Consider the following 10,705-nt stretch of genomic DNA (forward strand, 5'->3'; position numbering starts at 1 on the left):
ATTTCATAGCGCCTCTAACAGATCGATTATGTACAATGTTACAAGCTACCTGGAACCATGGTTCAAAATAGGACAAGCCCTTTTAACTCGATAACATCCAGGTTTTCCGTTGGCCAAGGGAGGAAATTACGGCATTTAAGGACGTCGAATTTCCTAGGAATTATTTTCTAGATAAAATTGTTAGATCAATTGAGCTTCATACTTTTACTGACGTTTCCGAATACGCTCTATCTGCCGTCTCCTACATGCGAATTGAGTACTCTGATGGATCGATCTCCGTTAAATTTGTTATGGGCAAGGCTCTTGTAGCCCCAATAAAAAGTATGACTATCCCCAACCTGGAATTGCAAGCCGCTGTATATGGGGCTCAGTTCGCCCAGTTCATAAAGGAAGAACAAGATACAGAGTATTCAGATTGTGTTTTTTTGGTCTGACAGCACTACAGTCCTATAATGGCTGAGAACACCTGAAATGCGCCAAAGAATATTTGTCGCATATCGAATAGCCAAACTTCTAGATGTCTCCTCCGCTTTTGATTGGAAGTTTGTTTCATCCACAACTAACCCCGCAGATAACGAAACTCGAGGATATAGTGTTGATCAAATGACATCAAAATCTCAATGGATTTCAGGACCGTCATTTTTTGAGTCAAAAAAGATCTGAATGGCCAAAACAAGAAATTTTGCATGCCCAACAACTAAAAATTGTTTCATTTTCTTCAATAAACTCAATTGTCTCAAACAATGTCGACGCGAAAAGATTTAGCAGTTGGAAAAAAATAATACGTGTGATAGCACTCTGTATCCTTTTTGCGGACAAGTGAACAAAACGCAGAAATGAAAATAGCACGTTTCACCATAGCTTATCTGCACGATATTCACAATACTCAAAAACAAGATTTTGACCCAGAATACATGTCGTTGAACAAAGGAATTGAGGGCTCTAGTGCAAGCTGTTTGAAAGCACTATCACCATTTCTAGACAAGAATAACCAACTAAGAGCACGTGGGCGCAAGAAAATGCAAGTCTTCTGATGACCGCTCGTCATCCCATAATACTTGACGGTGACAATGCTGCACTTAGGCTGCTGGTACAAGACACACACGAAACTAATTGTCATTGTGGTCCCGAGCAGACTCGAAACACTCTCATGGAATACTATTGGATACTTTGCTGTAGAGCATTTGTTAAACATACTATACGCCACTGTTTGCCATGTCGTAGAATGCTGCAGGATGTTAGCATCCCCCAGATGGCTGATTTACCTTCTGAAAGATTACCAAAAAAAATCAGTTTGTCTTCGAAACAACTGGTCTCGATTTCATCAAACCTTTTCTTGTTAAAAACCATGGCAGGTTATCTAGCCAATATATTTTGCTCTTCACCTGTCTTGTTGTTAGAGCAGTAAATCTTCAATTTTCGAATGATCTCACAACAGACTCTACAATCAACGGCATCAGGCGTTTTATTAGCCGCAGAGGAAACCCAACAAATTTGTCTCCGATTGTGGCAAGTCATTTGTTGGTTCAAACAATGCCCTGCAATCTATTTTTGCAGAAATGAAGGAATCAAAACTATTTGGTGCTAAGCTACATTTAGTGAATGTGGAGATGGATTGGAGATTTAATCCCCTAGCTGCTCCCCATTTCGGTGGAATTTGGGAGAGATTGGTACAAGTTTTCAACCTATCACTCTACAAGGTCATTGGTTTTAGAACTTTAACTGATGAAGTTCTGAGTACAGTTTCTTGTGAAATAGAGGCAAGCATGAACTCCAGGCCCCTCATAAATGTTCCATATGATATAAACGACCCCTTACCACTGACTCCAAATCATTTTCTCCTAGTTCGTTCATCCGTTAACTTGTCTCCTTACGCCTTCATTGGTAAAGAGAAGAATCATGGTTAAACTTGTACCCTTGTGTTTCATTACAGTCATTTTTATTTTACTTCTTGGTTCAACTTTACGGATCATTCAACACGCTCAATCCGACAGTTTTATACTGTCTTTGCAATCCTGTAAATGGGCTGGCGATGTCAAGGACACTGTGACTTCTCGTGAACAAAGCCCGGCATTATCACAATCATAATCAAACTGGACGGAAGTAACTGACTTTCAGAAAAAACTGTAGCAACAAAATCAAGCGAAACAAAACAAAATGAATTACATTATTAATCAAAACCGTTACAAAATCATAAATTCTAATTAACCCCTTCCTTCCCTTATTCAATAACAAAACGAATACAACTTACTGTCAACATTGTCGTTGTTGGCCACAGGGCTTTCCGAGGGATCAGCAAACCAATCAAAGGTCAACACGGGAGTGTCTCCATTTTGTACTGTCGAAAAGTCCCAACTAAATCCTGGATACATACCTGCATTGTCCAAAAAATCTGGCAAAGAAAAAGCCATTCTCAAAGAAAAGGAGTTACTCGAGCTGAAAAAATTTACAAATTATACAGAAATGGCCCCGAAATTGTTGTTTTGGTTTATTATTTGACAAAATTTAGCAGTAATTAGAGTAATTTCAAATGCCCCAGGATGGATTTCGTTTGACGTTACCAATCAAATTAATTCACATCAAACAAAATAGCTGAAAAATGCCGACGACCGCAAGATATCTATTATTTTTTTCTTGTTTTCATCGGAAAATTAATTATGAATTTGTTGTTTTCCTCGGATAGTCGCATTTTAATTTTAAAAAATCTGATTTATGGTCAAATTTGATCAGAAGTCACACAAAACTCTCAGAAGTTAGGTGGGGGTGCTTCTGCCCGGGTCCCACCCAGGTTTCTGCCAGGGAAACGCTCGCTCTAAAATCGCTGAAAAACCGGAAAAGAAAGTTAGCAGTAAATGAGGTGGCAAAGTTATGTCTTAAAATTGCAGTGTACCAAAAAATAGGCAAATTTCAACGAATTTTCTACAGAAACTCGTTGAATTAAACGCTTTCACCGTTAGAAAGCAAAAAAAAATGAATTTTTTCACGGCATTATGGCGCAATTCATACCCCCAAGTGGCAATCAGCAATAATGCATCCATTGCAACACGATTTCGCAAAAAGATACACCACGTGTTTACATTTTTTTATGGACAATAGCAACAACTTCGTTTTGCATAAAATTCATCTCTTGAATTTCATTATTCGTGAATTGAGATCAAACTTAAGAACCAAATTTTCTCAACAAAATTAATTTTGATAAGTGGCGATATGATATTGGTCTTTTAATCCGCAATTAGTGATCAGAAATTGGGTAAAAAATTATCCTTATGTTTGATTTCAATCGAACAAAACTTCTCAGTTTTCTCACGCTTTCATTTTTCTAGGTAAGAAATGTTTGGTATGTTTAGTCTCAGAACTTGAGAAAGCTTCTCTGTGATAATCTTTTGACAAAAAAATCGTTTCTCTTGGTTACTATAGGAAATTTTGGAAGTAATCTGTGTTTAATTTTAATTTTAAAAGTCGACCGTTTTTTTATGCTGTTACACAAAACTGTGCAACAATCTATTTCACATGTACCTCCTTAAGAAAACTTTGGTAATCAAATTGAATTTTTTTACAGTTCGTTAACAAATCTAGCTTAGAAATAATAAAATTTTGCGTACATTTTTGAACATAAAGCAGACTAGTTGAATCATGATGGATAATCAATTCATTAAGCCACACTCTTTATAAAGCGCTTCCGAAAAATTATAACATCGTTGTTTAGGAATTAAACATTTACGAACGGGCATATATGCATTTATTATCCATGTAGTGAAACATATATTCTAGACTTTTGGTTGCTCATATTTGGTTGCGACTTCATGTCAGATGTTTTTGGGAAAGAGTAACTCTCAGGTTTTTGGCGGTAGTTTTAATCATCAGCAAATGTCATGCTTTTCTTGAGTTCCCAAGGTCATTGGGAACATGCTCCAAGAAGGAGGGCAGGGGTTGGAGATCATCTTGATTGTCGTTTGATCCGATATCCTTGAACCTATATAATTGGAATGAAAATACTGTAAGGGCAATAACATCAAAGGGGGTGGATGTAGCTCATGTTGCCTAAGACCGAAGCGAAAAATTTGAATTAATAAACTACGGGGAAAAAACCCGTGCGAGGCCGGCGACAGGACGCACGAACGAGCAGTAAGCCGTTTTTACTTCGGCAACTCGTACTTCACCGTCTCGTCCAGGGGATGTTTCCACAACTCTTCCAAGGGGCCAGATTCCTCTCGGCGTCAAGTCCTTGAGTACCCACACAACATCTAATTTCAGAGGAGGCTGGTTGTTGTCTGTCCATTCACGTCTCTTGAGTAATGTCGGCAGGTACTCCTTAATCAAACGCCGCCACACGTGGTTCATCAACTGCTGCACATGCTTCCAGATCTTGAAACTAGCTGGCTGTTGGTCTCCAAAGTTTCCGGGTGGCAAGGAACTGTAAGGGCGTTGAATGAGGAAATGGTTAGGAGTGAGTGGTTCTTCGTTTTCAGGCTGATGAGCAACGTTTGTCAAGGGTCTGGAATTCAGGATTGCTTCGACTTCTACCATTATTGTCTCAAAGATGTCGAAGGAGAGACGCTTAGATCCTAGAATGATTAAGAGTGTCCTTTTGGCGCTCTGAATCAATCGCTCCCACACGCCACCGAAATGAGGGCCGTATGGTGGGTTAAATTTCCATGTGGTTTTGACTGCAGCTAGGGCTTTATAAATGTTGTCTTTGTCTAAAGCCTTAACCGACTTCTTCAGCTCTTCGGAGGCGCCAACAAATGTTTTTCCGTTATCGCTGTACAATAAAATAGGTTGGCATCTTCGGCAGGTGAATCGTCGATATGCATTGAGGAAGGTGTCTGTATTTAAATCTGGACATGTTTCAAATGGACAGCTCGCGTAACGAGGCATGTAAAAATAAGTCAATAATGTTTCTCGATTTTGCCTTGTTTGTCATCAATATAAAACGGGCCAAAAAAGTCCAGTCCTGTGTTGGCATACGGAAATTTGGTTTCTTCTGTGGTTTCTTCTGCGTTGTTGTACGAATGCTTTGACCGGTTCTGTTGCTTGATGAGCACAAATTCTGTGCGCATGTTCAAAATATAGTTTCGCAATTTTTTCCTTTGCGTTCAAGATTATTGGACATTTTTCGATCTCCAATTCTGTTGGTGCAAATAGGAGACGGCCACTAGATCGTAGGAGTCCGTTTTGGTCAATTATTGGATTTAAGTTTTTCAATTTGCTCTTGGCGTCTAATTTTTGTGTTCTTTTTAATGCATTGATTGTTGAGGAAAAAGCATTGTTTTGAGACAACTTCAGCAGAAAATTTTGAGATAAACAAACATCATCTTTTGTGTATTGGCTTTTGTCGGAACGATTCTTCTTAGCTCTGTAAAATAAATTGAAGACAGTTGCAAGGGTTAAAAGTAGCTTATTGCTTGTTGAAAAGCGGTTTGGGTCTAGAACAGGTTTGATTGGTGTTTTTGTATTTCTGGTTACGGCGCCTACGGTTGAAATCTTTTTCAAATGTTTCCAAGAACTTTCAGTGTTTTGCAAAAATTGTGGTGCTGTAAGCCATTTCGGGGGGATTTCTGATGGCTTAAGGCCACGCGTTCCATGGTCGGCTGGATGGGATTAAAATTAGTTGGGACATGATTCCACTCATCAGTTTTAGTTGTTTTCTTAATTTCTTTGAGTCGATTTGAGACGAAAACGTTTTGTTTCTTAGTTGAACTGATCCAATCTAAGACAACACGACTATCAGTCCACAAGTAGGCTTTTTCAAATTCTAATGTCATTTCGGTTTCTATCAATGTGCGGAGGCGTGTACCTAAAACGGCTGCTTCGAGTTCTAATTTTGGCACACTAATTTGTTTTATTGTTGCAACTTTGCATTTTCCAAGCAGAAAAGATGTTTGAAAGATATCGTCCTGTTTTTGGGTGCGAATGTAAGCAACTGCTGACAATAAGTTTTGAAGATCATCTACTATGGTAACTACTGATACCAAAAACACTCTCTCCTTCTATCTGGTGACTACTGAGACCAACAAAAGGGCAAAGGGACTTCTTTTGGCGACTTCTGAGACCGCGGACAAAAAGGAAGAGACGTTTGAGTTATCCAACTCAAAAGAAGTATTTGTGTGACCAAATTTAGGTGGGGAAATATTTCGAGCTTTTGATTTTCTTGCTTTCGATCTAAAGAAAATAGAGTTCTTAATTTTTCCTCTTTTTTTGTTTTTCTTGAAGTTGTTTTCAGTGCATACTACCCCATTAACCAAGCGCGCGGCTAGTGGTATGCAAAAATTGAAAGCAAAAATGTGATTGTCTGGTTTTCTTAAGAATAAAAATTTGCATAAGTGATAAAACTTATATATCAGCTTGTTTTGAAATAACCTGAGGGGGTGCGATCAACAGGTTTTCTGGGACTAATAAGTGTTTTAACCAAAACTTTGGGAAAACGTTTTTAATTTTTTTTTTGGAGTGAAAGAAGCACTTTTGCCAATTTTATGTTGCCTCTTTACTAAATGTAAAATCGAAATAATATTTTTGAAGCTTGTATTATAAAAAACTGAGGGGGTTCAATGAAAAGGTTTTCTTAGATCTACTAATTGTATCTATCAAAACGTCAAGAAAACTTTTTTTTGAGTTTTTTGAGTCTAGGAAGCAATTTTGCAAATTTTTTGTTGCCTCTTTATTGAAATGCAAAATGGATAAACTAACTTTGAAGCTTGTTTTGTAACAAACTGAGGGGGCTCAATGAATAGGTTTTCTTGGATCTACTAATTGTTTATAAGAAAATTTCAAGAACACGTTTTTTGAATTTTTTAAATTCAAAGATGAAATTTTGCTAAATTCAAGTTGTTTCTTTTCTAAAATGTTAAATTGATAAACTAACTTTAAAGCTTGAATTATAGCAAACTGAGTGGGCCCAATCAATAGATTTTCTTGGATCTACTAATTGTTTATATCATACTGTCAAGAAAACGTTTTTTGAATTTTTAAAAGTCAAAGATTAAAATTTGCTAAATTCAAGTTGCTTCTTTTCCAAAATGTTAAATTGATAAACTAATTTTAAAGCCTGAATTATAGTAAACTGAGGGAGCCCAATCAATAGAATTTCTTGGATCTACTAATTGTTCAAATCACACTGTCAAGAAAACGTTTTTTGATTGTTTAAAGTCAAAGATGAAATTTTGCTAAAATCAATTTGCTTCTTTTCTAAAATGTTAAATTGATAAACTAACTTTAAAGTTCGAATTAAAGCAAACTGACGGGGCCCAATCAATAGATTTTCTTGGATCTACTAATAGTTTATATCATAACGTCAAGAAAACGTTTTTTCTTGACGTTATGATATAAACTACGTTATGATGTTTAAGCACTGATTTTGACAATTTTGACTCCTGGCTGCTAATTTGAGGTTTTGCTTGATGACTTACGTCTCTGGCGCTCCAAAAAAGGAGGAAATTAGATAATTTTTTCGTGTCTTGGACTAAAAACTATCTACCACAATAATAAAACATATCCGGAAGAATTCCGGAAAAGATTCGAAGATGCTCTTCTAAAAAACAGCCTGTCGAAAAACTTGTTTTTGGTGCTTGATGACAATGAGCATAAAAGAAGAGAAAAGACCTTAAAGCAGCCTGTTGTATAACTTGTTTTTGGTGCTTGATGACAATGAGCATAAAAGAAGAGAAAAGAAGAGAAAAGATCTTAATTGAAATAAAGGAAATTTGACTAAAATTAATTTAGACAAAAAAAAACAGAAATTCCATTAATTTTTCAGTTTGTACAATCACAAAAACACAGAAAACAATATCTTAAGCAATTGAGACAACCTGATCGCTCACAAAAACCCGAAAAATCCAAATTAAGCAGAAAAACATCTCTAACTTTTATTAAATCAAAAAACTATTAAATAAAAAAACTGTAAGAAATTCAAAAAAAATTTGCAATCTGTTGTCAAAATTCAAAGAAAAAAGCTACCAGTTAACTTGCATTTAATTTGTATTAGAAACTGCCCAACAGCATTGAACTTAAATTGAGCAACAAGTAAAAGCGATGAAAAACCATTGAGGGTCCAAAAATTGCTTTAAAAGGCCTAAAAATCCGAAAACTTGTTGAAAACCTTCAAGTTAGCTTAAAACTCACTTTAATTACCAACAACTTTTGAAACGCTATCAAAACACGCTGATAATTATAATTTTAGTCTAATATTTTTTAGACAACATAAAAATTTCGAAAATAAAAAACATAACCGACTAACGTCGGGCGAATTGCTCTCAAACGACCGGCGAGCGGTTGGCTTGGTCAGTAGCTAGCCACGGGGGGGGGGGGGGGGGGGGGTGCACCGGGGGCAGCACTGGGTGGGGGGGGGGGCAAAAGCGCGGTGGGGGGGGCAAAAGCGCGGTGGTGTGGGGGGGGGGTGGAGCCAATAGTGGGGGTGGGGCGTCAGCAAAGGGGGGGGTGTCAACCTCTAAGAACCGCCCCTCACACCATAAGTATAAGTATAAGTCTCCAAGACAGTTTGAGCTGAAACAGACCTGAAAAGCTCTAAGAGCACATAATGCCCGCTGGGCGCTACCTGTTTATCCCGTTTTTGAGGACGAAAAGTCAAAAGCGTCAGACGAAAAATTGGTCAAGCGAAAAATCGCATAAAAAAAAAAGACCGACAGGACTAATATAATTGCTACAAACTTCGTTTGAGAGCAATTAAAAACAGCTTGAAAGAGCCGCGTGTGAACAAAAAAATTTGCTCAATTAGCAAAAAAAAAATTCACAACTAGTTTCTCGCTCAAAAGAAAGTACTTTCTTGAGCGAGAAGGTAAAAGATTTACTTTTTCGCTCAACTAAGTTTCAAAAGAAGGTATGAAGAACCATTCTCTTTTTTCTTCGCTCGTCGAATTTATTCACTGAAACATCTTTTTCAATCTGTTTTCACTTCCTTGACTTACGGTTTTCTTGCTCGCTCACTTATCAAAAAAAAATAACACAAAACCATAAAGCCCCTTCCGGTCTTAAAGAACAGAATACCAAAAACCTCTTCGAGTCTTAACAACAGAAAACCATAAAGCTTCTTCGAGTCTTAATAATTACATTAAACAGGATGGTCGTCAGGGGCTGTTAATTTATATTTTCATATATTTTCAAAATAGATGGATATAAATTTTTCAAAAAAAAATTGTGATTTTCATGTGCTGAATTTGTCCTGCTTCCCTAATTCTCAAATGTCATCTAAGAATTTTTCCAAACTAAATTGATATCTTAGTTCAAATTTCTAAAAACAATTATACTGACGAAAATCAAAATATTTCCTCGAAATAATTTATCGGCATTTTAAATTGATATTCCTCATTCGTATTGACTAACCCGTCTCTTACTTAATCTTCTACAAGAAATCTTATGATTACAAAACAGGCACATTTTGTTCAAGTGCATAGTCACAAAAAGAAGTATTTTGTTCACAGGGGATTAAGAGGAAACATTTGCAAAGATGATAATACTAATAACTAAATATAGTGTCCATTCCATAGGCATTACTTCCTTTTGAAGCTGCCTCTATCACTTTGTGCAGCTGCAGATCATTCTCACTCTTTGCTTCCATGTACTTGAAAACTGTCAGTTTCTCACACACCTGAACAAATAGGGAATAGACCAATGTCATCAACTACATCTATAACTCTGCTTAAAGTTGTTAATCATCAATTCATATTGTCTTGGAGTGTTATCTTGGTCTTACTCGTTTTTGCACGTTCTATTTTCAAATTATGGCTCTGGCTGCTCAAAAGTCAAGTTCATTATGAGTTCATTACAAACAATTTTAGCGGGATCGGACCCGGGTCGAGGAATTTTTGCAAAAATATGTAACATAGGCTGCAATGAAAATTTAGAAATGCCACAAAAATGTCATTGCATAAATGAGCAACGAAGTTAGAGTAGATCTTACATATTTTTTAACAAATTCAACGCCCAGGTCTGGACCTCGACTTATGAAAAGACTTTAAAAATCTAGTGGGGGGGTGCAATATTGACTAAAATTACACGGTCGAGGTTCCTAGTTAAAGTCGAGCATCAGTCGCCAGGGCGCTAATCTGGCATATTTTTGCTTTTCCTATGGCTGACACATCGACCAGGGCGCATAAAACTGAATACTGAACCGTTTTTTAATCAAACTCTGCATTTTAAAAATTATTTTTAGGGAGGGGGAGGGGAGTGGGAGGGAGGAGCTCTCAAGAAGTTGTCCTGTATTGACTTTAAAACTATTTAGGTCTTCAACGGCCAGATTGATAGCGGTAAGTCATTTATGATCAAATTACTAATCGCGCAATCAAGTTTTGACAATTCTACCCTCAAGAGCGTAACAAATGACGTCACACACATGAGTTCTGGAGATTTCTGATCAGAAAGTTGTTAGAAATCAGTATAAATTCAGTGAAAAATTGTGAATTTTACTGACCAGTCTGGGTCGAAATTTGAATTCCCCTTTTGGACACCAGTTGATCAAAATAAGCTCTCGTGAATTTCCTCCCCCAATCCTTGAATAGCAGAAGTCGTACACTACTAATGCATTCTCAGTCTGGTTCTTCAGGTAGTTCACGCAGCATTTGAAGTTTTTGTTTGATGAACAGTCGTCCACTTTGAACCAGAAGCAAAACAATTTACCCAAATACCCGGGTTTAGCAAACTCACTTGGGAGTGGATATCGAATTACTCTAGAGGGTCGTATTAAAATTCATGG

General features: G+C 37.0%; 1 protein-coding gene across 1 annotated transcript; it reads right to left on the reverse strand.

The window, feature by feature from the left end:
• Window positions 1–9,405: 9,405 nt before the first annotated feature.
• Window positions 9,406–10,655, reverse strand: LOC142358462 (uncharacterized; the record flags this gene model as incomplete). The annotated part of the gene is made up of 2 exons (XM_075409857.1): window positions 9,406–9,601; window positions 10,424–10,655. Coding segments are annotated over 2 exons (364 nt in total), but the record flags the coding sequence as incomplete, so codon positions are not given.
• Window positions 10,656–10,705: the final 50 nt, after the last annotated feature.

Source organism: Convolutriloba macropyga, unplaced genomic scaffold (assembly GCF_964194025.1).
Source record: "Convolutriloba macropyga unplaced genomic scaffold, txConMacr16.3 SCAFFOLD_3630, whole genome shotgun sequence".
Classification (NCBI taxonomy): Eukaryota; Metazoa; Xenacoelomorpha; order Acoela; family Convolutidae; genus Convolutriloba; species Convolutriloba macropyga.